Source organism: Paralichthys olivaceus, chromosome 7, assembly GCF_024713975.1.
Source record: "Paralichthys olivaceus isolate ysfri-2021 chromosome 7, ASM2471397v2, whole genome shotgun sequence".
Lineage (NCBI taxonomy): Eukaryota > Metazoa > Chordata > Actinopteri > Pleuronectiformes > Paralichthyidae > Paralichthys > Paralichthys olivaceus.
This window is the reverse complement of record NC_091099.1, coordinates 1,594,157-1,620,847: the sequence shown is the minus strand read 5'-3', so window position 1 is coordinate 1,620,847 and position 26,691 is coordinate 1,594,157. Positions and strand designations below refer to the sequence as shown.

The following is a 26,691-nucleotide window of genomic DNA, read 5'->3' as shown; positions in this document are numbered from 1 at the left end:
CATCCTCTCCTCCTCTAATCCCTCAGTGTTGCCTCTCTGTGTGTTGATGCTCTTTACTGTGTCACGTCTCAGGGCCATGAGTGAATTTTAGGAAAGACTCGTCTCGAGGTCCGGACGCCGGCGACTGAATGTAAACTTCATTTTTCTTCTGCTGTGGTAAGAGAAGTGATTTTCAGTTGCTTGTGTTGTGTGTGACTTGGTTTGGATGGAGCTGCCGTGTGTTCTGTCTGGAAACCGTTAACATTTTATATGTTATTCATTTGTGTTGCGGCAAAAAAATACGATATTATTTTCAGATTTTGCTGCAGAACCAAGATGTGTAAAATTTCATATTGTTTCTTTTGCTCTATAGTTTGTGCATGTATGTAAATATCAGACAGAACACAGTATTACCACGTGTAATCTACTTCCATGTCTTGTTTTAGTAGTATTAGTACTGTTCAGGGTACACAGAGATCATCAGAACTTTCCATACATCAACAGCTGTATCTGCACAGACTGTCCTGTCTGTGCTGCAGAGACGAAGACTCTGTTGTTAACAAACATCGTGAGGACGCTGAGTTTCAAGTCTCTGAGTAAACGAGGACACGTATCTATTAATAAGAAGTAGGAAGCACGAAAAGCTGCTATTCAGCAGGGATGGTTTGCTCACTGCATTATGTAATCAATGCACACACACACACACACACACAAATGCAAACACACTCCTCATGTTACATCCTTTTTTCGAGGAGTAGCATCTGTGGAAAAAGCAGGACGTCCCACAGGAGAACAAGCTTTAGTGTCTTTGTGTCTTTGCTGTGTCTCGTACATGAGCCTCTTGTGCGAAGTCACATAAAGCCTACGTGTCGTTTTAGATTCAAAGAGTTTATTTCCTTCAAATAAATGTATTTATACAGCACCTAATAAAACACAAAGAGGACGTATACAAACATGAAGACTAGACTTACAAGACGAGAAGCGTTATTACAAACATTTAAATGCACATCAAGAGAGTAATGCACGTACGTAGACAGAAGCACCTGCACGAGAACATGTATTCGTACTCTCGACCTGAATTTATAACATCTCTCTTTGACGCCCTGTTTGGTGAATTTAATATTTTTCCCAAAAGACACACCCATGTCTCGGATGGCACCAAATCAAAACTGTCCTCGCTGTGGACAAATGGACTGAGCCGTTCTCTGAGGCCTCGTCTCAGCTCCAGGCCGCAGGCACTTGCCTGCGTTGCCTGATCCGTAACAAGGCCCCTGAGTTCAACCCTTTTAAACTATGCACCTGACACAGTGAGTGAAGTCAACAGAACATCGCGAGATGTCCCGAATGCTGCTCGTGCTTCAGACCATGAGCTTATGTTGTGGTGAAAACTAAGTTCCACTTGTGGTCGAATAGTCCATAAATTCAGTTGAATAAAAAACAGGAGAAGTCGACTTAAAAGCAGCAGAGTTTTAACTGTCGACGAGAAAACCTGAGAGCGTTCAGCAGCGAGCCGGAGCCACACCAGAGAAAAACTCTGACTATCAGTGGTGTTGCTCCGCTTCATCTATCCTGAAGGGCCACGCCTGTTACTGATCGGACTGGTCCATCATTACATCTATCGTTTGTGGTCCCACGTCGTGATATAATCTTATTGGTTATCGGGGAGGGTCTGACATTACGACCCTCCCCCTGGAAAGTCCGAACACCTGAGTGGGTTTGACGGAGCTGGGACTGTCCCTCTGAAGAGCCACTGTCAAGCCTCCATCGGTCTCTTTTTCCTTCAAACAGTTCTTCTTACTCTTTACAGCAATAAATTCTGTTCAGATCGTTTACTATTTCTTTATACCAGTTACACATACACATCACACTGCTTGTAACACACTGAGAACATTATTTGATTCGTCATCGCTGCGTTAAACTTGTTGTAATCATCAGTAACTTATGTCTCTTCTTTTAACTTTAACAAACATGCAGATCGTGCAGATTATAGGTTTATAGTGACGTTGATATTGTGATATAGCATAATGACCAAAAATTACACTGCACTTAGATTCACCAAATCTGTTGTGGCTAAAAGAAACAGATGTTGTTGAGAACGTGAGGGTCTGCACCACAACGAGGCACAGCACGTAAAATGTTTTAAAGCTTTACAAGAAACAACGAATATTCTCCTGAGGACAGTTTGAAATCACATCATTTTGCTTAAAACCCATTTTAACCGATGTATTAGTTTCACATGTCAAATGTTCGGTTCCTGTAAAGTGACTTTCACGACGCAGTGAAAATAGAAATGAAGACCAAAAGAAGAATTATTGAAAATTTGGGCTCATGTTTGATCGTAATGCTGTGAAAGATTGTGACGTACTTCTGCTGCGATTTGAAACAGGAGACTGCACTGTGTGTGTGTGTGTGTGTGTGTGTGTGTGTCTGTGTGTGTGTCGGAGGCCTCTTCCTGCTGTGGACAGGAACGTGATGAATTATTTATCTTGTCTAAATGACTGGACTGACGCTGTAGCTTTCTCTTCCTCTCGCTCGTCGATGTGTTTGTCTTCCTGCTCAGGTTCTCGTTTTGTTCCAAACTCAAAACAGACGTTAGTCATCGCAGGTCGGCTGTTGTGACTGAGACGTTATGTGTTTGCGCGTCGCCAGAGCCGAGGCTGCAGCCGTGTTACGTACCAGACTCATGAAGGACGGTATATTTTAAAAATATCAAAGTCTGTCGGTTTGAGTCTAATGGAGGCTGCGGACGAGCGAACGTACTTTCCAGAAGGTTCTCGGTCGTCGGCAGTGAGGTTTCATAAATAAGTGATGAAAACCTGCAGTACTGAGTACGACTGCACAGACGCTCATCACGTATAACAGAGCAGCGTTCTGTTGTCTCCTCTGGTACCTGGCAGGATGTGACTGATGGTTTATTGGAATAACAGAGCGGCTGCTGGGAAACACAACGAAACACTGAAAGTAAAGCACAAAGAAGAACGAGGAAGAAACGTGAACGAGAACAACTAGTTGTACTGAGTTGTTCCTAATAAACTGCCCACGATGTTAAAACACAACTACCATGAAATCGAAAGGTCACTGCTCGTATGAGTCGGGAATAAAAATGTCTGCAGATTGAAACTCTGGTCGACGGAGGCATACGACGGCAGACGCTCTAGTTAATGTTTCCGTTTGTCTGAATCAAGCTCTTCACTCCCTCTAGTGTCCTGGAGAATTTCTTCTTGCTTACGTTGTGATTTTTGTAATTTGCATGTGAATCTACGCAGCATAGCAACACAGTCAGAAACCTGGATAAAGTAATTTATACGACACAGGAGGGGCTGTGATACCTGCTGGTTCACTGGCTGATAACAGCGGCAGCATGAACGATATATATATACAAGATGAAACGTAAAATACATAAGAACACACAGACGACAAATAACGTAATGATGTAAGTAACCACAGGAATGTTTTGTGAAATGTTGTTGGTAACGTCTCATTCGTTGTTTGTCTCCTCGGCTCCACAGTCGGTCGATGGACTGAGACGAAGGTTCTTTATCGGTTCATCTCAGACGAACATCTTTACAGCTCAGATTACGTAACCCCTGCTGCCGCCGCTGTAAATGTTCGTGTGCACATTCTTTGGTGAAACCAGTTGAGCGATCAGATCAACCTGACCGACCATCTGTCTCAGAACTCGCCTTCCTCTCCTTCACCGCTAATTATCTCGCGCAGTGCGGAAGTGAGAGGCAGCGAAGCGGGAAGGTTCATTTGAACAGGTTTTGTCGAATGATGTGGTTGAAAGACCAAATCTATTTGACTCTTCATTGCATTGTCTGACTTCAGTAACAGAAAAAAGAAAAAAAAACCTTTATGTCGTGTTCAAACCACCGGCGGTTTATTAAAATGGACGCAGGCTCCAGGTCCGGGAACCTTTTCTTGTTCAGCTCAGCTCAGAAGACAAAGTTCAACCCCTGCGGACCTGGCCTCCACATTTAGTTCTTTATTAGCACGGAGAGCTGCTGACAGAGTCGGTCACGTGACGGTGATGGACGGTGCAGAACAGTCTAAATCTCGGCCTGTCCGCATTTTTAATTTCCTGCCGTCCAGCGGTCGGTAATAAAACACATCTGTCAATCAAATCATTTAAAGTGCTGAGTCACATCAGACTTGTGTCTGTGTTTCTCTGGATGATCTGGGTTTTACATCTCACATCGCTTCATCAGTGCTTCTGTACAGACTTGGTTTTCTGATGGCCTTTATGTATGTGTGGAATTTATCTACTGTTGTCAGGCTTGTTTTATGATTTCTATTTTATTTATCTTCCCCACATCCTCCAGTTCAGGTTCTGAGTCCAGCAGCGGGTCTTTACTTCAGGTTCTGAGTCCAGCAGCAGGTCTGTACTTCAGGTTCTGTGGCCTGGGTCCAGCAGCAGGTCTTTACTTCAGGTTCTGAGTCCAGCAGCAGGTCTTTACTTCAGGTTCTGAGTCCAGCAGCAGGTCTTTACTTCAGGTTCTGAGTCCAGCCGCAGGTCTTTACTTCAGGTTCTGTGGCCTGGGTCCAGCCGCAGGTCTTTACTTGAGGTTCTGGGTCCAGCCGCAGGTCTTTACTTCAGGTTCTGTGGCCTGGGTCCAGCCGCAGGTCTTTACTTGCTGTGGATCAATAACTGCCGGTTGCTTTTACTGTTTCGAAGAGAAAACTTCAGCCAGCATCACGTCCAAATCAAGGTCCAGTCAGATGTAATCTAATGCTGCACTTCATGCTGTCGTCTCTGCTCTCACATCATAAATCTAATTGGATAAAAACATTATCCAGTTTATTTTTGGTCAAACATGAAAACACAGTGTAGATATTAAAAATGACGGCATTAATTCTGTTTGGATACAAAGGATGATGTGTCTGCAGTCTGTTATCAGCTGCTGGTCGACCTGCGTCACCGTCAACTCACTCACTTTATCTATTTATTGTAGACGTCCTCTTCACCTGCATCGTCTTCCTGTGTGACACCTCGATTTCATCCTGAGATATTTGCCTTGTTTTTGTTTTCCTCATCTTTGCGTCCGTCGCGTGTTGAAACGCTGAATCCTCGACATTATCCAGAAACGTTCTGGGGGCTGGCAGGAGAAACTTCGGGGGGAAATCCCCAGTAACCTGTTGTATATCGATGAGGTAGCGATGATGTGAAGATGATGAAGGAATCTCTGCTGACGCCATCTTGATTGTATAAAAGGTTTATTACAAAATGTTCAGCTGCGACACGAGCACTGCCGTCTGCCTGGAGAGAGATCCGGGGCCAGTGTGAATCTGTTATTCCTGACAGTCTCAGTTTTCCTCTGAAAGCCTAACTTATGGACCTCCGAATCATTGGGGCCTTTGGGCTTCAGACCCACAGATCAACTTCCTTTAAAGGTAAAACAACACACGGCATTTCAGACACCACAAACCGACTCGGACATTTGCGTTCTCACCACAGACTGTGTGGTTCTCACACACATCGCCTCGTGAGAATGTCAAGTTTTTCTTTGTCACATGCAAGAGAACAGGACAATGTTGGACGAGGTGAGAGAGAGAGAATCTTTATTCGCAGAGCAGACGCATGTTGACATCACATGACGAGTGTTTGGAGCTGGTGAACGCTGCGGGAATCTCTTCAGACTGAAGTAACTTGAGTTTTTCTGTTTTCAGGAGTGAAAACTAACGACGGGACTCTGGACCAGCGACTGAAGCAGACGCGACAGAGAAGCTTGTTCACGCTCTGTGACGACCCGGCTCAGAACCCTGGTAGACTCTGTGATGTTAGCTACCATCACTGGTTGATTCTTAACCGCCGCTAAACATCGTGATCATGCTAACTTAAAAAACAGGTGAATCTCTAAACGCTAGAAACAACCGACGAGACCAAGGAAAGCCTTGTTGTTTAAATTATTCAGAAGCCTCGCAGGCCGGGTGAGTCAACATGGCCGACCCCTACCAAAACAACATGTACCAACAACAAGGGGGCGACAGTTACGGGACGTACGGAGAAGGCGGAGGCCCTAACGGGTACGGTTACCATACAGACTACCCTCCGCAGGAAGAGGACGCAGCGAGCGACGCGACGGAAGGACACGATGAAGAGGATCAGATGTACGAGGGAGAATATCAAGGGATACCGCACCCTGACGAGGTGAAGGCGGCTCAGAGGGCGGCACGGTGAGACACACGTTTGATTTCTCTGTTGTTTAGGTTTTAAGATACCTTATTACAAGTTTTTACTTTTAGTCGACCGACCTGATCTCACAACGCTTCAAGCTTCAGGGACCCAGGGACGACGGACGTTGGGCTGCAGCTGCATACGTGAGTTAGACGTGTTGAGTCGTGCAGCCTGCGTCGACAGCTGGATTCATTAAAATACTGCCGGGTCGTATCTGTTCAGTCAGAACGACATTTGTTGACCCGACAAACCAAAAACCAACGTCCTTCATTTTATGTTTCCAGCACAGAGTTACATTTCTGACTGTTTTCATTCTTTCTCATTCTCGTTCTCTCTCTGTGTCCCAGGGCGAAAGCTCGGTCCGCCAGAAATGCTGTCTCCGAACTGGAGGAGTTGTCCGAGCAGTACGAGGACATCATGGAAGACTGTGGCCACGGGAAGTTCCAGTGGACGCTCTTCATCGTGCTGGGTCTGGCGTTAATGGCTGATGGGGTTGAATGTTTTGTGGTGGCGTTCGCTCTTCCATCCGCAGAAAAGGATCTGTGTCTGTCCAACGCGGAGAAAGGAATGCTGGGTAAGAGCTTCACTGGCTTGTTGTCGTTTCCTGTGAAGGAGCTCGTGGTCCTGATGATGAACGGAGCTTCTCTCGGGTTCGTTTAAGGCCCTGAACAGAAACAGGATACAGAGAAACACACATTTAAAAGTGTTTGAATCAGACAGGATCTCTTCACTTGTGCCTTGATTCAAATTAGGGTGAAACATTTTTTTAAAGTTATGTTTACGAGTAATTTCAAAGTTTGTTGTAATAAATGAATCACAAATAAATGTAATTGAAGTTTATTAGGTTAAAAATAATTATAAGTAAAGAAAAACACAAATACAACCAAATTTAAATTTAAATTAAATTTATAGAACTTGAATTAAGGAAACAAACACAATGGTAATAATGTAAAATCTTTTGTATGTAAATTTAAATGATTAAAAAATAATAATAAGTAATAATTAAGGCAAAATTGTAAATAGTCTTTTTTGCATTGTTTATTCTGTAAATATTTTTTTCATATTGAAGCATATCAGCAAACCTTGATTCTGATCCTGTTCTTCGTCTGAATCTGAGTCGACGGTGACGGTCCAATCACAGAGCTTTGAAAAAGTTTGAAATAACAAAAAACATATTTAGGATTTTTTTTATTGTCTGTTAACATGGAGGGAGCCAAGTGTAGGAACTATACTGCAGCCAGCCACCAGGGGGCGATCGAGATGTTTTTATGGCTTCACTTTGAGGAGAGCTGACATGTCGTCTATCCGACTAACACACACACACACACACACACACACAGGCCGCCCATAGGGAGTCACTGAGTTCTCTGTAAATCCTCGTGCTGCAGTCTCATTAGCTAATGAGCTCCGAGGCAGGAATGAATCAGCTCGTTGGACGAGGAGTGATTCGTGTAAATGGCATCAGGGTGTTATGCTGCAAACATGTGAGGGAGACTCTCAGCCCTCCAGGTTGTGGTATTTCTAGTACAAGTACAGATTCAACCTCCGCACCTCGTCTCTTCAGTTGTGTCACATTAGTTGTGTGTGATTTCCACTGAGACACAAACATCAAGTGATTTTTCTTTTTTGTGTTATCGTCAGTTTTGGTTGAAATGTGTCTCGATGTTTGGAGACCTGAATAAGAAAATATAAAAAATGTGAGACGTTAACAAGTCTGCTTTGAAAATGGAGTAGGACGTTCAGGTTTAAATGTAGAGTAAAAGTAAAAAATAAAGTATTTGTCAAACTCTGATTTATCATCCGGCGCCCTGCAGACCTTATCGAGTTTATCGTCAGTCGTTCTTTTTTGTCGTCTCTTCTGCAGACGCCTGACTCAGCAGCAGACAGCAGACTGGTGGCAGAGAAACTAATCAGGGATACTTTTACTTTTACTGCTCTCTCTTTCTCTCCCTGTTACAATCTCTCCATCCTCTCTTCTCTGTGCTTCCTATATTTCCTCCTCCTCCGTCTGTCTTCATCTCATCTGCTCTCGATTTTGGTGCAAACCGGGACGGAGGAATCGATTTTTCTCAAGTTCCAGAAGTGCTGAAAAAAAAAAAAAAAAAAACTCCTGTTCAGTACATGGTGTTTTATATTCATCTGAGAATCAGCTGACCTCCTCCAGACCCTCACATCTTCTACCTCCTCTGTTCTCCCTCTGTACCTCCGTTTCTGAAACACAGAGTCGGTTTGTCTCTGAGTCAGCAGACAACACACTCAGAGTTATTGATGCTCCGTCCCGACCTTGGAAAAAAGAGCCGTGTAGCATCTCAGCGCTGCCTCAGATCCCAGAGACACAGTCAGAGACACTAGACGTGAAATGAGTCTTTATCTTTTCTGTCCTCGTGCACGTTTGTTTAAAATGCTGTGTGTGTGTGTCGAACAGTGTGAGTGGACGAGGTTTTGCAGCTTTCGACCCAGGATCAGTCCCTGCTCTCTCCTGTGGCACGGCCATCTGCATGCCGCAGTGTGTCGCTGCCAGTACCTGGCACCAGTCGAGGTGATACTGGGTGAAGGCAGCAGCACTAATGAAAATCTTGTTAAAAGCTGAGTGAGCAGAAATATTTCTACCTCGTCACGACTAAAAAAATCTGACGTGAAGAAGAAAGCTGAAGTACATTTACTGCTTTACTTTTCACTTTTACTCCAAGACACATATCATCCGCACTTTCTACTCCATCACGTTCACATTGTTTTTTATAAAAACCCCAAAACCCCAAATCCGTTCAGGTTAAAAAACCTTGTTGGTTTGGTTCAGGGTGAGTTCATGGTTTGAGTTAAAATAAGTTAAGATCATGGAAACATTATTGCTCAGGTCACCACAAGTTTCAGGGAAACGAGCAGTAGGGGGTCGTTGAGGGTAAGAACATGGTCCCTTAGAAGTTTGGAGTGAATCAGACTTTTCAATGAAAGAAAAATATTCTCCTTAAAATTATTTCTACTCTTTATCTTTATTTATCTGTCTGTGCAGGTCTGACCGTCTTCGTGAGCATGATGGTGGGGGCGTTCCTGTGGGGCGGCCTGGCAGACAAAGTCGGCCGTCGGCGCTGTCTGCTTGTGGCGTTGGCGATAAACTGCGTCTTCGCCTTCCTGTCTTCCTTCGCCCAAGGCTACGGCCTCTTCCTGTTCTTCAGGCTGCTGTCTGGCGTCGGGTAACGATCACAAACACACACTCGTCCTTCATCTGAGCTCAAACTGCTCTGGATCATCAAGCTGCCTCCAGCACTTTCAACCACATCAACTATAATCATTAGCTCACATTTCCAAAAAACACTAAAAGCTTACTTTGTGGTATTTGGTACAACTTTCTCTCCTCTCAGTATCGGTGGAACAATACCCATCGTGTACACGTACTTCTCCGAGTTTCTTCAAATGGACAAGAGAGGAGAGCATCTGTCCTGGCTGTGCATGTTCTGGATGATTGGTGGGATCTACGCGTCCTTCACGGCCTGGGGCATCATCCCCAGATATGGTGAGAACTCAAACACGCTAACTCCCGGTTAAAACGCTGAACAGCCGTTCTCTAACGCCGCCTGTGAGGAAACTGGGTAATTGGAACGTCCACATTGTGCTCAGTTGTTAATCAGACAGAACTTCGAGCAGGGATTGAGCCTCAGCGCTCTCAGGATTCGGATCTGAGTCGGCATTTGTGACGGAAAACGTAAAAAAGCATGTCGGCACAACAAGGTGCAAAGAGACAGGGATTCAAACCTGCAGAACTTTTACCCAGAGTGCTGTTCTCACCCGTGTGTGTGTGTGTGTGTACAGGCTGGGGCTTCAGTATGGGCACAGAGTTCCAGTTCCACAGCTGGAGGGTCTTCATCCTGGTCGCAGCTCTCCCTGCCATCACCTCTCTGGTCGGACTCACCTTCATGCCGGAGAGCCCTCGCTTCCTCCTGGAGGTGAGACGGTTAATATGTTAAATTTAGACTTCAGCCTGACCTCAGTGATAAAGAACAGATGAAGAAAAGCTCATGAGTGTGTTTGTGTTGAGCAGAATGCCAAACACGACGAGGCGTGGATGATCCTGAAGCGAGTTCACGACACCAACTGGAGAGCCAAGGGACAACCGGAGAAAGTCTTTACTGTGAGTACGTGAGGATGTTACGCAATAGAAGAGAAACATGTGAAATGAAGTGTTTAACTTTAAATACTCTTCTTCCTACAAACTCTGTGAAGATGAAATATGATGGAATATTCACTCAGACTGTGTAATTTCTCATCTGTGAGTCAATATGTAGAAGCTTCCGACTGAGAGTTCAGTGCAGGAGCCGAATCTCATGTGAGGAGAGTTTGGTTCTATTTTTATTATTGTCCTCGTCCTCTATCATTTCAGGTGACTCACATCAAGGCTCCTAAAACAGCAGAGGATGAGTTTATCGAGATTCAGAGCGCGACAGGAACGCCTGTGCAGCGATGGGCAGTGCGCTCGCTAACGCTCTGCAAACTGGTGTGTGCTCACGCTCAGTGGTTGAGACTGTGGTTTAAAATAGAACCAAAGCCAAAATCAGGCTTAAAGGAAACATACAGCAGCGAATCATCAGCATCACAGTGGTTGGAGATATAAACATTTTCTAAACATTATAATAATATTAATGATAATATCCTCACTTATAAGAAGTACTTCTCAAAATGACAAAGTGCTTCACTCAAATGTAAAAACATTTATTTTGGTTGCAGGTGCTGAAGAACGTGGCGTCTCTCATGTCGGCAGAGCTGAGGTTTGCTACGCTCTTCATGGCCGTCATCTGGTTCTGCATGGCCTTCAGGTTCGTTCACAGCTTCAGAGGAGGCTCCTCGAACATCTGCAGATCCCTGATCTGCTCACGCAGCTGCAGTTTGTTTGGTTTCGTTGAATTGATTCTGTTCCCTGTCCATCACAGTTACTATGGTCTGTCCGTGTGGTTCCCTGACATGATCAAACACCTTCAGTACGAGGAATACAAGTCCAAGATCAAGGTACGGTCAACGACAAATCACGTGAACTCAGAGTGACTGCGCTTCAATCTGCTTCGGTGAAAAGATTCTTATTTCAGGGGATTAGATTTAAACCCATTATTTGTTTTGTTAAAGTTGTTGAAAGTTCAGGAACTAGTGGATTCTGTAGTATTCTGAAAATCACGTATAAGGGCTCATAAGAAACCTTGTAAATATATATTATATACTACACATATACTCAGATTTTCTTACATCTATAGCAGAAAAGTGGTTCATGTCGTTTTGTCTCTTTTCTCAGGTGGTGCACAGAGAAAGAGTCAAGAACTTTAACTTTCACAACTTGACTTTGGAAAACCAGATCCATACAGAAGGAGAATACATCAACGACAAGTGAGTCTCACTTTTCAAACAGAGAGATAAAATAATTATTTCAGATAAAACTGGGAACAGCGTTCTTCATGCTCTTCAGAATAAGAAGTCAATTATTGTCTGAGTTTTAAATTAGTGTGGAACTCGGCAGAAATTAAATTGTACGATCACTTTCCTGGTATTTTTCTCTTATTTCTTGAATTTATTCTGATTTCAGTGAAGCTGTTGAATCTTGATCTTCGGGTTGAGACGTAACATCCGTTGGTTTATACACGATATCGCCGTTTGTTAACATTAGCTCAGGTTTCAACATTAAAATAACTCAGATGACATCTGCCCCTCGGCCCCGTGAACTCACAGTTATCAGTCATTCCATCCTCAGGTCTGTTGTTATCAGAAACTTTCATGCCGTGTTTTTTTTTTGTGCTCGTAGAAATTATGACCTGGAACTCATCATTTCTACAGGTCATCAGCTCGCAGCACGAGATCAGAACAGAGAAACTCACTCAGTAACATTGAGGGGCGCAAACCTTGAGATGTTTACAGACTTACAGTATCTCTGGATACTGGTTTTAATTTTGTATACATGTGTATGTCGGGGGGGGAGGGGTTTCTGTCCATGTGGGTGAAGCTGGTGAAGATTGATTTTGTTTCAGCGCCTCCAGGTCCCATAAGATCCTCTCAGGTCAGCGCTGTGTGTGTGTCCCTGCACACACACAGCGCTGATTTAGGAGTAGAGTGAAAAAACTCCCAGAATAAAAGTTTCATCATAGAAAAAAAAGGATGAAATCACAGTAAGAGAAACTCAGGAGGGATCAGGGTAAATGTCACGTGTACAGAATAACAAAGAATTCACCGCATCGACAACCAGGACGACAAAATCCTAACTTGTAAACACGGATATGAAGATTATGATCCCACATGTGTTTTCTTCTCTCAGCTTTTTGATCAGACATGATCAGATTATTTAACGTTTATATTGACGCCACGTTTCTCTTCATCGTTTTATCGCCCGGCGCCGCTTCGTCACAGTTTCTGCTCCACATCTACGCTGTCGTCGTATCGTTGCGCTGGGAGGACATGAAGGGACCTGTGGTTGCTATAGTAACAGAGCGAAGGTGTGAACCTTCCAGGACGCTTCACTTCCGCTGAAGATATTCAGTTTCTTAAAGAACTGCATATCATTGAACTTCTATGCTTTCTGCAGAATCTAAGAATTTCTGATTCTGAGACACCACAGCGATAGAAGTGAGTCCATGTTTTCTTTGTGTGTGTGTGTGTGTGTGTGTTTGCGTGTGTGTGTGTGTGTGTGTGTGTCCCATCCCATCCCCATAGGTTCATCAGTATAGTGATGAAGTCAGTGAAGTTTGAGGACTCACTGTTTGAAGACTGTCACTTTGAGGACATCAGGTCCACAGACACAGTGTTTGAGAACTGCACCATCCGCTCCACGCTCTTCACCAACACAGGTGGGTTCAGCCGGAGCAGGTTCGGAGGAACCGCGGCTCCGGTGCAGGAAAAATCAGAGTGAACGCAGGTCAGAGGTTAAATGTTTCCTCTGAGGGGGGTCACATGGTCCAGAAACGTCCACTATGTCTCATTTGTCTGTACAATGGAGTCAAAGAGAAAATCCATCATCGAGTTCTCTTCTCTATGTTCAGATTATGCAGATATCGTGTATCTCCATAATCTCACATCACAGGAATTGGTTCCCTTTGATAGTTTCCAGACCAATTCTCAACTAAAGTTCCATTTACTGAAATTAAAACAATGTCTGGGATTGTTTTAATCAGCGACCGTGACGTCACACACACGTCACATGTGATCCCTCTGTCCTCGAGCACTCGTATCTGAGTTACAATCGTTCGCTTCGGTGATTCCATTAAGTCAAGTTAAGTTTATTAATGAACTGCGTTTAAAACAACCAGGGAAAGAATAAAATAAAATAAAGAAGTCTGAGGAAACATGCGGGTCGAGACACTATTAACTTTGAAGGGCGAGAGAGGAGACAAGCAGAGGAACGAGCTGCTGCACCTCAGCGAAGAACCAGAATAACAATCTTTATCGGTGAACATTACATCTCAACTGAAAAATAAGATTTATTACACAGTCACATTTATAAAAACAAGGCCCAGGTTGAAATGTACCAGAGCTCCTCTTTAGTTATGGACAGAGAACAGGCGGTGAATGGCCTCTTCCCCTCATCCTCGACTGTGGGACATGAGCAGCCGGTCGTTGAGTCTGAGAGACAATAAAACACTGAAGACACCTCATGTGTCTCCTCTAAGTAAGAGACGAGACGAAGCAGAAAAGTCCACCGTCTCTCTCACTGCCGTCCTGTTCCTCTGTAGATCTGTGGGAGGAGAAGTTCATCAACTGCAGGATGGAGAACTCCACTTTTGAGCACAACAAACATGGCTGCCACCTGGACAACGGCGAGGAGAACGACGTGCTCATCTACCTGGTCAGCTTCCTGGGCAGCCTGGCCATGTTGCCGGGCAACATCATCTCGGCGCTCTTCATGGAGAAGATCGGCCGAGTGAAGATTATAGGTGATCGCACTGATGACGGGGATTGGTCGATCGATTCAGGAATGGAAAATAATAAAGATCCCTCGTGTTTTCTCCACAGGTGGCTCCATGCTGATTTCGGCCGGCTGCACCTTCTTCCTGTTTCTGAGCTTCAGCCAGGCGGCCATCATCGCCCTGCAGTGTCTGTTCTGTGGCGTCAGCGCAGCGGCGTGGAACGGCATCGAGGTGGTGACGGTGGAGCTCTACCCGGCCTCTAAAAGGTGCGTTCACTGCTGCAGCAGTCTCAGCTTCACCACAGGTCAAACAAACAGGCCGAAGCCAAACGTGACAGAGAGACAGCTCCTGTTCTCAGTTCCAGTTACGCTCGTGAGCTCAGGTTACAGTTCCACCATGTTGACACGGGTACAAACTGTTTTGGCGTCAGTTGAATCTGTCGCGTTCATTTAAAGTCACCACCAGTTCCAGTCTCTGATCTCGACCTCTCTGTCTCGCAGGGCCACGGCGTTCGGCGTGCTGAACGCTCTGTGCAAACTGGCCGCGGTCCTCGGCAGCTCCATCTTCGCCAGCTTCGTGGGCGTCACCACGGCCGTCCCCATCCTCCTGTCCTTCGCTGCGCTGGTGTGCGGCGGCCTGATGGCGCTAAAGCTGCCCGACACGCGGGAGAAAATCCTGCAGTGAGGTCGCTGGGAAATTTGAGCGCTCGACGTCGCAAGCTGTTTTTCATTCTGCATTTCGAAGAAAGGCTCACGCCTGTTAGATGTAAAAAATGAAAAAAACTATTTCTGTCTTTATTTTCATGTGCACCATTTTGTTTTTACGAGCTCTGCAGAGGAGGGCGATGATCCGCTTTGAGTTTAGAAGTTTAGTTCTTCATGTTTCAGTGTTAGAAAGTGAAGCTGATACACTGGATCAAACTTAAGTATTAGGGCCATGTTGAAAAATTGTTTTTTGACAAGAACAAAGTCGTAATTTTATGAAAATAAAGTTGTGTGACAATAACACGTAACTTAATGAGAATAAAGTCAAAATATTACAAGAATTTATTTTTACAAAAATAAAGTTGTAATATTACTAGAAAATAAAATAATTTTACAAGTGTAAAGTCATAGTTTCATGAGAATAAAGTATTAGGAGAAAAATAAATATGTATATAATATTTAACAATACATTTGTAATGTTACAAGAACGAAGCTGTAATATCTCAAGCACGACTTTATCCTCAGAATTCCTTTCCTCCGACATGGCCCTGACACTCTGTTCTATTAAATCACATCATCGGTTTTTTTTATCCACGTGTGACGACATCGTGAAATCGCTGAAGTTACATTTTTCCTCCGCTTTGTGTCGCTCATACTTGAAAACACGTTTTTTGTTCTCGGCAGCTTCGGCTCCACTCTCAGTGTTTGTCCTGCGTTCTAGAGGAAATGGAATCTCATCAGTGTTCGCCGCCACTCGCTGAACCGAGTAGTCCTCAGCGCTGCATCGCCCATAATTCAATAATGTCATTAGAGTAGAGCTCATACCTCCACCAGCCGAACAGTCCCCTCTGATTCAATCAAGCTGCATCAGATCATAGATATTAGACTCCTCATTTCCCTGATTGTTATTCTGTCGAGATCCACAAATTATTTTTCAGGAAAATAGTCAAAATGTTTAAAAAAAAAAAAAAATCTTGGTAAACCGTCAAGTAGTTTTTGTGTAATCTCACAAAAAGAAAGACGAACAACTTCGGGAAACTTAGCATGAAGGTAATTAGAGTCCGCAACTGAAAATTCACTCCGATGTCACATTTCTTAAATTACTGTCTGAACTTCAATTTGCTGCATCTTATTTCTGGGGAAACATTTTTTTTTTTTTTTAAAACAAGCAACAACAAAATCAACTTGAAGTACTAACTACATGTGTAATTCCAATAGCTTTCAATAGATGGCGCATGATTTCTCTACCATCAGCCATTCACCGCAGTTTTTAACATCTAATCAAACTAATGCAGAGAATTAACGTCGGTGAACGCTGCAGTGGTTTTACTCATAATGTGAAACAACCACGTCTTTGTGTATTGAAGCTCAACATTTTGTCTCGTGTGCATGAGTGCGATCACGGTGCGGGGGAAAGTGCGTCCTCACCCGGCTTCACTTACACTTTATGAATCGAATTCGCTATTTAGCAAAATGAGCAAAAGTCTTATTTCCAAAAGGTAAACTAGACCGAAGAGAAAACGTTTCGGTCTTATGAAAGAATCAACTTTTCCCGAGTTTCATGCAAAACGAAAACCTTACGAACCGTTAAAGAAGTCTCGTGTTGATATTAATGTTTTTCTTTGTGTGATGTACAGTGTTGGAAACGGCTTCTGAATAACGTGTCTTTATTTTCACTCTGTCGTCTGTGTCCGACGTTTCTGTGAAGACGATGAGACGTGTTCTTGTTCTTGGTTTGAATGTTTTGTTCTTCAACTCACTGTTTTTCTTTTCGTGAGTGGAGAAAACTAAAAGTTTCTCTCCCGTGTAAGAAGAAGTTTTTGTTTGAATCATCTCTGTCTGTCGCTGTGTGCATCTGTGGCTGTGACAAATCTGACCAATAAAAAGTGGGTGGCTTGTTACGACGTTCTGATGGTTTTCATTCAAAACCACAAGAGTAGTGGGTTCTCCAGAATCTGCTACGACAGAAGTAAATGAAAAAATGGACTGGAATCACCTCGACCTTAGACTCCAGCGTATAATCAGTTTATCTTTGTGTTCAAGTGAACATTTATTACAAATCTGAGGCAATTCCATCGAGATGTTTCTGAGATATCGTGTTCACAGTGACGTTGATCTTTGACCACCGAGCCAAAATTAACATTTCTACAAAATTCAGAACAGAACGTCACTTGAGTGATTTTGTAGATATTGCGATCACAAGAGCGAAACGTGTTCACGATGACGCTGTGGGCTTGAATTTTAACTTTCGACCGCTAAAAATGAACCAGTCTATCCTTGAGTCCAACTGAACGTTTGCACTTAAATTGAAGAAATCCTCACAAGGTGTTATTCACATTTTGTGTTCACAAGGCAACAATTATTTTTTGTGAAGTCACGACACAACATTTGAATTTAATGTTTATTATTTAGTTCGCAAGAACGGGACAGACAACCCACGAACAGAGGCATAAAACACGTAACATAAAAATCATGCTGGTGTAATAATTACTTATTTCAGGTTTATTTAAAGTTACAATACAAACGCAGACGTTTCGCTGCCGGACTGGATTTTTGTTTCATTTCATCGGTATCAACATGTTTCTGTCTTGATTTGTCTTTTAAACGCGAGCACGTGTTATATGTGAGACGAGCGTCAGCTCTGGCTGTTGAACCAGTCCAGAATCTCCTGTTCGTTCAGCTGAAGCCACTTGATGTTGGCTCTGGTTCTCTCCACGGCCTGTTCCACCGCCAGCGCCGCAGAACCGAACCCGGCTGCGCCGTTCCGCTCCACGAACTCCTCCAGCTGGCAGAGGGAAACATGGGAAAACAGTTCAGACCACAGTCGGACGTTCACGCGTTAAGTGGGATTCACTAACGACTGCAAACCTGTTGAAGTTCAGCGGCTGTGGAGAACCTCGCTGTGACGCCGCTGATCATGGAGGCGAAGGAGAAAGAGCCGACGCCATATCTGGAAAAAAACAGCTGGTCATCACAGAGAACGCAGATATCACACACAACAAACAGTCATTCCGCTTTCTCTTTCATTTCTTTCTTCACCTCTTCAGGCAGAGCGATCATCTGTTTTCCTATCGGTCAATGTCACTGAGGCGAAGTTTAAAAGAATTGTACTTAACATTCTATCTCTATCTGTTAGGACGTCGTCAAGTGGCGTCTCAGACGTGGCGTTGGTTGTCACCTGTACGTCTTCCATGTCTGAATATAATCAACAATCGTACTCACTGTGTGAACATGTACTCCCACTGATCCCTGACAAAGTCCCAGGCCAGACTCTGTCCCTCTCTGTTGCCGGCGACAGACGTGATGACGGAGGTGGCGTCCTGCTTTCGGATCATAGTTGGATTCAAGGTGTGAGACAGATACCTGTGAACGGAACCAAGTTTAACATCCAACACAACGCGGACACTTTTCAGGGTTCAGGGTTTCAGTTGTAAACAGTTTCAGAAACCTTCTGCTTCTTTCTTAGTCACACTCAAACTTCAGATTTTCAACAGGCTCCTGTAAAAGACTCTTCGTTAAATCTCTACGTTAGCCTCCTCTTCAGGCTGGAAGGATACGCACCTCTGCAGCAGCTGCCTGTTGTTGGTGCAGGCGAGCGCAGACATGAGTTTGCTCGCCTCGCTGGCTACTGTTGCGTTCTTGAACTGCGACCAGCCAAACTCCCACTCGGCCTCATCGCCGGCCGCCACAGCGCTGCAGTACACGGTCGTACGCAGGTTCGGATCGATCCTGACGAGAGAGCTGCAGTTAAAACACTGACAATACAACGTGCACATTGATCTGGATCTTTGTTGTGCGTCAGTGTCGGTCAGTGATTTTACTGAAGTTCAGAGAAGTGAATGATGCATTTCAACAAATTAACAAATTAGAAAAACAATGAGTTATAAGGGACTTAAAGCAAGTAATCGATTTCTTAGATCCATGAATTAAAAATATGAACTTGAAAACGAGTGTATAAACATTTAAATTAGACCAACGGATTGTCTCTGGGGTTTTCCATCCACTGTTTGAACCACGCCGTGGTCAAGTTCTGACATTCTGTCACTCCTGTCCTGCACGCCATAGAGATGGCATTAACCTGGTTGTACCTGCAGGGGGAGACAAACTTGTTAAAACATGTTGAGTACATAAGATGTATTCTATCAACGAAACAAAGCTGTCAAGTGTTGGTCATATGTGGTAATACTATGCCCCCTAGTGACAGAGATAACACACTTGAGGTATAATTCTTATGCTAACAGTTGCTATCTAGACACGGATCCTGAAAAGAAGGCGGAGCAATAACTCAGAAGCATCTTTATCCTGTTTTACTGAGTTTACTCACTGGTCAGTGAGTCCGTCAGGAACACGGGTCCAGTTCGAGGTTGTGTTCTTAAAGTGCAGGAAGAGCGGAGTCACCAGCTTCTTCATGTAGTTCTGGAGGTTTTACAGAGAGGTGAGTGAAGGACGCTGGTTTATCTGAAGACTCGAACTAAAGCTGCGAGATCTAAAGGCCTGAGAAAAGTAAATTATCCTGCTAACGTATTAAAAACTGAGCTGCTCCTCCACAGTCCAGCAGGTGGCAGTAATGTAGAAAGCTATACAACAACGATGATGTCGTGTAAATCAACAGACATGTGTTTGTGCGACAGCTATAAATATGGAGGAGATTTAAACTGTAACAGTCGCAACGAACATTTTCAAAAAGACCAAAATGTTCAACATTAAGTTCGGAAACAGACTTTACGAGTTTCTGCTGATTCTCCGTAATGATTGAGTCTCACAAAGAACACGGATGGTACGTTACTAAGCGATCCAGTAAATTCACAACTGTGAATGTTCCTCTGGTTGAAACACAGATTCACCGACAAACTATGCTTGTGTCCATTCATCTATTCGCGCTGACGTACTACGGAACGGTACTACAGTACTAAAACTCTGAAACATACAGGTGACATATGATGCATTGCACCTGCATAGGCTGATAGGCGTCGGTACGGTCCAGCATGAGGTCGTAATATTGCAGATTATTCAGAGCGGACTGCCAGGGCATGTACTCCGTCTCCAGCAGCAGGTAGGAGGTCGTCCTCAGAGCCAGAGAGGTGGAGACTAACTGAGCCCTGCAGAGACAAGAGGTCGTCTCGTGCTTCAGATACAAAACAAATTTAGACGCTACTGAAGAAAACCAGGCGTGAAAATGATGTAAAACCCTGAAACTGAACTGACGTACCTGGCCAGGTTGAAGGCATCGTCCACCAGCTGGGCTCTGTTTATCACCGGTATAACCTGAACAACAGATTCAGCTCAGTCACTCAGGATTTCAAATACAAGCAACTGATGTAGAATCTTTAGAACTATGTATGTTTCAAGAGGTTGTGTTTGTATCTGTGTTTGACGCCCTGTTTTTATTCGTCTCTGTCCGAGGATGTAACATGTGACACAGTACCTGGTGCTCCGAGTCCAGCTGAGCGAGGAGCCTCTCCCAGTTCCCCGGGTCATAGTTGACTCGGTAAAATCCGGTGACATTGACATTTGCCAGAATCCACAAACCTCCAGATTTCATGTCCAGGTTCACAGCTGACAGAAAAAAAAAAAAACAAGTCTGAAAGTTTTAGCTTCGTAATTACTCATCTAAGTTTTCTTTTTTTCTTGAGTGTTAAATATCTCACACCTTCCTTCTCTATCAGCCACCACACGTCCCTCTGGACTTCAGCGGACTTCATCCAGCGAACAGGAACCGTCCACTCGTACCTGAGGGAGGCGGGAAATAAAGTTTACCTCAAGGGAAGAGGACGATGAGACGGATAAACATAAAATATAAACTATGAGTAAGGATTAATCCTTTGGAGGAGTCTAATCCCTGCAGAGATCATGAAACGTGTTGCGCACCTGTAAGGTGATTCAACTGTGACCTTTGACCCTGGATCCAGCAGAAAGTGCTTCTGGGATACCGTTCCTGTGGTGGTATCTATGGTAACCACAGGGAAGCCCATCTGGAGCACCCAGCGGTTCATAATGTCCCAAACTGGACCAGGAAGTGACACGTTATTGTCTTCCACCGCCTGTTGAGAGAAACTTAGTCTGAACTCACAGGCTGCATCCTTCAGAGGCCCACTCTGAGAGACGTAGGCTCCGACACGCCCATCCCTCCCGGCCCAACCTATCCCAGGATTCATTGCACTTCGGTAACTTGTTTGTAAGAGTAAATGTTGGCATGTGACCAGACGACTGATTCACGTTTGTCCGAGATGTCCTCTTCATGACGTCACGCTACAATTCAACCGAAAACCTTTGGTACACATGTTAAACCCGTGTCCAACTTCAAGGTTTTATAAATACTGCTGTTTTAAAAAAAAAGAAATCTTCCATCTTACCAGCTGTAATTGTTGCCACAAGTCATTTCCTACTGTGTTACCATAGGCAAAGTGATTGAGGTATCGCTGGAGACACAAGGAGGGAGAGACAGTGACACAAGCAAAGTTAAACTCCTTCATCGACCTGTTTCTGTTCCACACACGCCTACGAGTACTGCACGTGGTACTTGATGATGCTGATAAAAGAAACACGTACACTGAGTCCCTGGACAAAGATCGACTCGGAGAGAAAATCAGACAACATCCGAAGCACGGCTGCACCCTGAGGAGATCGAATGGAAATAATAAAACACCCATGGGACGTCTTCCAGTACATGACATTATATACAACTTAACATAGTTTACTTTGCTGTACGAGATGACGTCAAACTGTTCACTGATCTGGTCTGGAAGGATGATGCTGTCTTCTTCAGAGGACAGAGGATGAGACGAGGTCAACGCATCGACCGCAAACACTCTGTGGACGTCGTCGAGCACAATCAAGTCTTTCTGGAGCAGAGACAGAAACGTGTCAAGATTCATTTCACGTTGTGAGTCATTAAAGTGAGGTTCAGTTCGGACCGCGTGTTCTGACCAGGTTCCACGCAGGCTCAGCGTGATCGGCTCCCAGGTAAGACACGTAGGAGGCGAAGCCCTCGTTCAGCCAGACCTCGTTCCACCAGCGCAGCGTCACCAGGTTTCCAAACCACTGCAGCAGAGAGGCCACTGATCACTGAGTCCGTCAAACAACACCAACAACACAACAAGAGAGGAGAGTTCACCATGTGCGCCAGTTCGTGAGCGATGATGGTGGCCGTGGTCTCCTTGTTCCTGACGGACGAGGTCAGGCGGTCGTAGAGGAGATTGGTTTCTCTGTACGTCACCAAACCCCAGTTCTCCATCGCGCCAAAGTAAAAGTCTGGAAGAGCGATTTGATCTGAGAGGCAGAGAGAAGATTCAATGAGCTGACGTGGAAGGAAGCTGGCGACTCTCCTGACCTCCGTACGAAACCCAGCAGCAGCAGCAGCAGCGTGAGGCCTCACCGAGACGTCAAGACTGAAAAAAAACACCTTTTCATAAAATAAAAAAACTCCCGGTGTCTCGTTAAAGTTTATTTTCCACAGTGTGACGTCACAGAGAAGAACCTGAGCTCCTCAGGACTCCGATGATGACGGACGATAACAAGTGATGAGAGCGGACGGACCTGACTTGCTCAGCGGGTAAGAGATGTTATAGTACGACTGGAGGAAGTCCAGCACAGGTCCAGTCACGTTGAGGGCGTAGTGTCCTTGTCCCTGATCAATGGCCGCCCTGCGAGCCCAGATACGGATCTGAAGACACAACAGCAGAATCTTATCTGTATTCTTTTATTAGAAAAATTAGATTTATAGAAAATACAAACTGTGCAAAAAACACAAAAGAAATGGAAGTTGTAAAAACAGAAGTACGAGACTGCTGAGCTCAAAAATCAGATAAAGTCATTACTTTTTTTAAATAATTCGAGTAGGTTGTCCACTAACCATGACGCCGGTGGTTCGATTCCCAGCTCCTTAGGTCTGCATGGCCACACTGAACCCAAATTGCTTCAGTGTGTGAATGTTGAGTGACAGACAAGCGTTTGTGATGAAAAGCACTTACATGGTCGATAGAACTAAAAACGTCCTGAGAGAGGAACTTAATAAAACTGTTCTTTAAACTCAGCGCACAAAGATCAATGTTCATCTGGCTGTGTTGAGTATTTGGTTGTGTTGTGAGTATTTGGTTGTGTTGTTAGTATTTGGTTGTGTTGTGAGTATTTGGTGGTGTTGTGAGTATTTGGTTGTGTTGTTAGTATTTGGTTCTGTTGTGAGTATTTGGTTGTGTTGTGAGTATTTGATTGTGTTGTGAGTATTTGATTGTGTTGTGAGTATTTGATTGTGTTGTGAGTATTTTGTTGTGTTGTGAGTATTTGATTGTGTTGTTTACCAGAGTGTCTCCTTGTGTAGTACTCAGGTGTGTGTAGTCACAGACGATGATGGCGAGCAGATACGTGGACATTCTCTTGGTCGGCTCGAAGGTCGTCCGTGTCACAGAGACTCCGTCGACGGAGGCGTTCACAATGTCTAGAAAGAAAAGTTTAAACAACTGGATGAGAAATAAAAAGATATAATTAGATTCTGGGAAAGAGAATTTATTTAGTTTCTGTGTCTCATTTTTTTATTTTCCCAGATTGAGCTTCAACAAACTTCCGGAGCTTTTCTCGAAATACAACTGCTCCGACACGTGCTGCCTTCACTGACCTCGCTCCATGCCGTTGGACAGGGCCACGGTTCCCGGGGGATGAATGAGTGTGATGTAGAAAACGGCTTTCATCGCTGGCTCGTCGAAACACGGGAAGGTTTTTCTGGCGTGAGTCGGATGCATCTGAGACGTGGCGACGATCCTGTGAAATTCAATTCACAGATTTTAGTTCATCTCACCCAAGAGTCATTTATAGAAAAGCAGAAGTTGAAGAGACGTTACTTTCTGGTTCCGCCCTCTTCGTACTCGCTCCTGTAGAACCCCGTTAGGTCGTCGGCGAGTTCTCCTGTGAACTCAGAGTACAGCTGATACTTCTGTCCTGCAGCTAATTTACTGTTGAGCTGGACGACGAGGTACTGAGTGTCAGTCTGTAACCAGGTCGACTTAATACTGGGAGCGGAGCCACCGCCTGAACCACAAACACATTATAAGAGTTATTCATTAAGATCAAACAGAACCTTCACTGTATGTTCATTCACCAGGGTTCAATTTGATTTTCTAGTCTTGTACATAATCCTTATATATATATATATATATACATATAATAAATATATAATTATATAATCCATGTTCAGTTTGAATATCAATAAACATTATTTGTGTGAATATAAAACAGAATCACAGAAAAAAAACATAAAAAGTTAGGAAAAGTGTGTTTGTGTGTGTGTGTGTGTGTGCGCGTGTGTGTGTGTGTGTGTGTTTGTGTGTGTGTGTGCGTGTGTGTGTGTGTGTGTGTGTGTGTGTGTGTGTACCTGCAGCGGTGACGCTGACAGTGTGTGTGTTGCTCAGCTCGGTGTAGTTGAGTTTGTTGGAGTGAATCAGGATCAGATCTGTTTCTTTCACACACTCAAACTCCACAGTGGATTTTCCTGCAGATGCACAGAAACAATTCAAATTCATCCTGAAAACCAGAAGCTAAGAGACGACATTTGGTTTGAACTGACTGAAAATGGAGAAAACAAGGCGACCGAAGGTAAAAGGTCAAATCAAACCCATTTTTTTTAAAATAAAACCAAATCACAGAGAAACAATCTGTAGCTGATATGACGAAGTCCTGTGAAGTTCAAAACTACATGTTTTCCACACATCTCTAGAAGCATCATGGGACAATATACATGATAAACAATTTATAATTATCATATGTTAGAAATAGTTTTAAAAATCTACAACTAATAATCTGTTTATCTTCATGTTGATCTTTACAGAAACTCAGTGTGATTGAATCTTTTTAAATTGAATCTTTTGTTTGTTCTCTAAAATGCTATTTGATTTTTCCACCAGTGACTCGGAGGCTGGAGAACAGAGCACGAGATGTGTGGTTACAAAACAGGTCTTCACACCTGGACGCACGTGTTGTTATGGGCTTTTATGAATACGACCATAAAAGCACCTGATGTTATATCTGTGCACGTGAGAGTCCAGAGCAGATAAGAGTTCCTCACCTGTGAAAATGTAGAGGTCAGTGTTTGTGTCCCAGCTGAGACGAGGCCACAGGGTGATGTTGTAATATTCAGGGACCAGAGCTCCGGAGAGACGATATCTGAACAAACACAAAGCTGAACTGAATATATATACATATATACATATATATATATATATATATACTACACATATGAGTACTATATCATGTACAAAATAATGCACTTATACGTATTATGTATTCTAATTCTTAAGATTTATAAACTGCTCTGTGTGTTTCAGGTTTGGGTGAAGACATGAATCATTATCGTAAAAGTCATAAATTTACAATCAGGAATATAACAAAGATAATGATAGAATGATAAAGATAAAAATAATAAAATACTAAAAGAGGAGATAAAGATGAAATAAAGTAGAAGTTATAAAATACTAAAAGAGAGCAGACAAAAATAGAATAAACATAAAATAATACATTAAAGGAGATAAAATGAAGATGAAATAAAAGCATTAAAGGAGATAAAATAAAAGCATTAAAGGAGATAAAGATAAGAAGTCATGTGATGATCTGAAAACAGGCTGAAACATCGTGATTGACAGCTGAGACTCAGCCGCCACTTTACTCCACGACCACACAGGCTCTGACTCCCGATGACGTCAACAGCACAAGATGGCCGCTCCCGTCCCTGAGATGTCTCGGCCTCATTATTCTCAGTGGGAGGAAGTGGAGACGTGTCGTCCGTCCTCACATTCAGTCTTACGATTGGTTCTTGAAGCAAAGGACAAGTGTCCGTCACCTACCTGTTCCAAGGAGCTGCGACGTCATCACCCCCGTCCCCCCCCGTCAGGGCAATAACCCACAGCGTGACGATGGTTGCCACGGAGACCACGGCCAAGACCACGCACAGAACGCACAACTTCGAGAGTCGGCAGCTTTTCCCCATGTTCCGACGCACGACTGAGAGGTTTCAGCTCCGAGGGGAGAAGCAGCCGCCGTCTGAAGCTCGTCTGGCTTCTGTGACGTAGAAGTGATTCTTCCTCTTCACTATCTGCGACAATAATTTAGAGGCTGTTGACATGTCGGTTATAAAAACCAGTCGGCTGAACGTTCACAGAGGATGTCAAACGTTTTATTGTCTGTGACTCACGGTGTTCACGGGTCAGAGCTTCAGTTCAGATCCCTCGGAGTCTGAGAGAGTGAGTGTGTGTGTGTGTGATTTAATGTTTGTAGAGCAGATTCCTCTCAGCCTCATGTTTACTGGATGTAACTAAACATTCGTTCCTCTTAAAGGGACAGTGTGAAGAATTCAGTGACATCTAGTGGTGAAGTGTCATGTTGCAGCTGAGCACCCCGCCCCTCCCCCTCTCCTTACAAACATGAACAAGAACCTGTGGAAAACTTTAAATGTCATAAAAACTCAAAAGGTTTTAGTTTGTTCGGTCTGGACTAATGTAAAAAACATGGCGGCCTCCGTAGAGAGGGTCCCCTCCATGGAAATACAAAGTATTTAAATATAAAGTATTTAAATATAAAGAAAACTACAATTCATATCATTTAGATGAAACTGGTGAAAACATCATGAGGATTATTCTACATTAAATTTCTGCCAATAGATCCGTTCACCTGAATCTTACACACTGGACCTTTAAGCCCTTATAAGGACTCATTTTACTTTTCTATTATATAAACTTTTTTTCATAATAAAGTGACATCTATACAAAGCTCTATGTTGGGACGTGTTTAAATTTGCAGGCGTACGTTGTAAGTTGTATTATTTTGTCTCTTTGACTTCAGATTTTCTGATATGATTTGTTGTCATTGATTCTAACTGAATTAATTGATTTTAACTGTTTGACATCATTGAAATGAATAATGGCTTTTATTAATATTTTACTTTATCTTTTCATCAAATTGCTAAATGTTGTGAACTTAT

At 43.7% G+C, this 26,691-nt stretch overlaps 2 protein-coding genes across 2 annotated transcripts; one reads left to right on the top strand and one right to left on the bottom strand.

Annotated features, from left to right (window-relative positions):
- Window positions 1-16,630, top strand: LOC109640921 (synaptic vesicle glycoprotein 2B-like). The gene is made up of 15 exons (XM_069527962.1): window positions 1-156; window positions 5,647-6,153; window positions 6,502-6,728; window positions 9,165-9,345; window positions 9,514-9,665; window positions 9,962-10,095; window positions 10,191-10,280; window positions 10,530-10,643; window positions 10,874-10,962; window positions 11,077-11,152; window positions 11,430-11,521; window positions 12,836-12,969; window positions 13,852-14,052; window positions 14,132-14,291; window positions 14,526-16,630. Exons 2-15 carry the CDS (start codon window positions 5,918-5,920, stop codon window positions 14,707-14,709), a joined length of 2,070 nt encoding a protein of 689 aa, XP_069384063.1. The 5' UTR covers window positions 1-156; window positions 5,647-5,917; the 3' UTR covers window positions 14,710-16,630.
- Window positions 16,631-17,216: 586 nt separating this feature from the next.
- On the bottom strand, window positions 17,217-26,475 carry LOC109640923 (aminopeptidase Ey-like). The gene is made up of 23 exons (XM_069527961.1): window positions 25,559-26,475; window positions 24,784-24,881; window positions 24,094-24,210; window positions 23,564-23,750; window positions 23,341-23,483; window positions 23,027-23,163; window positions 22,266-22,392; window positions 21,844-21,998; window positions 21,657-21,770; window positions 21,428-21,571; window positions 21,279-21,344; window positions 21,083-21,148; window positions 20,598-20,770; window positions 20,380-20,459; window positions 20,155-20,285; window positions 19,939-19,994; window positions 19,681-19,828; window positions 19,054-19,145; window positions 18,707-18,817; window positions 18,291-18,458; window positions 17,952-18,092; window positions 17,598-17,679; window positions 17,217-17,514 (listed from the first exon to the last, which is right to left on the bottom strand). Exons 1-23 carry the CDS (start codon window positions 25,699-25,701, stop codon window positions 17,365-17,367), a joined length of 2,829 nt encoding a protein of 942 aa, XP_069384062.1. The 5' UTR covers window positions 25,702-26,475; the 3' UTR covers window positions 17,217-17,364.
- Window positions 26,476-26,691: the final 216 nt, after the last annotated feature.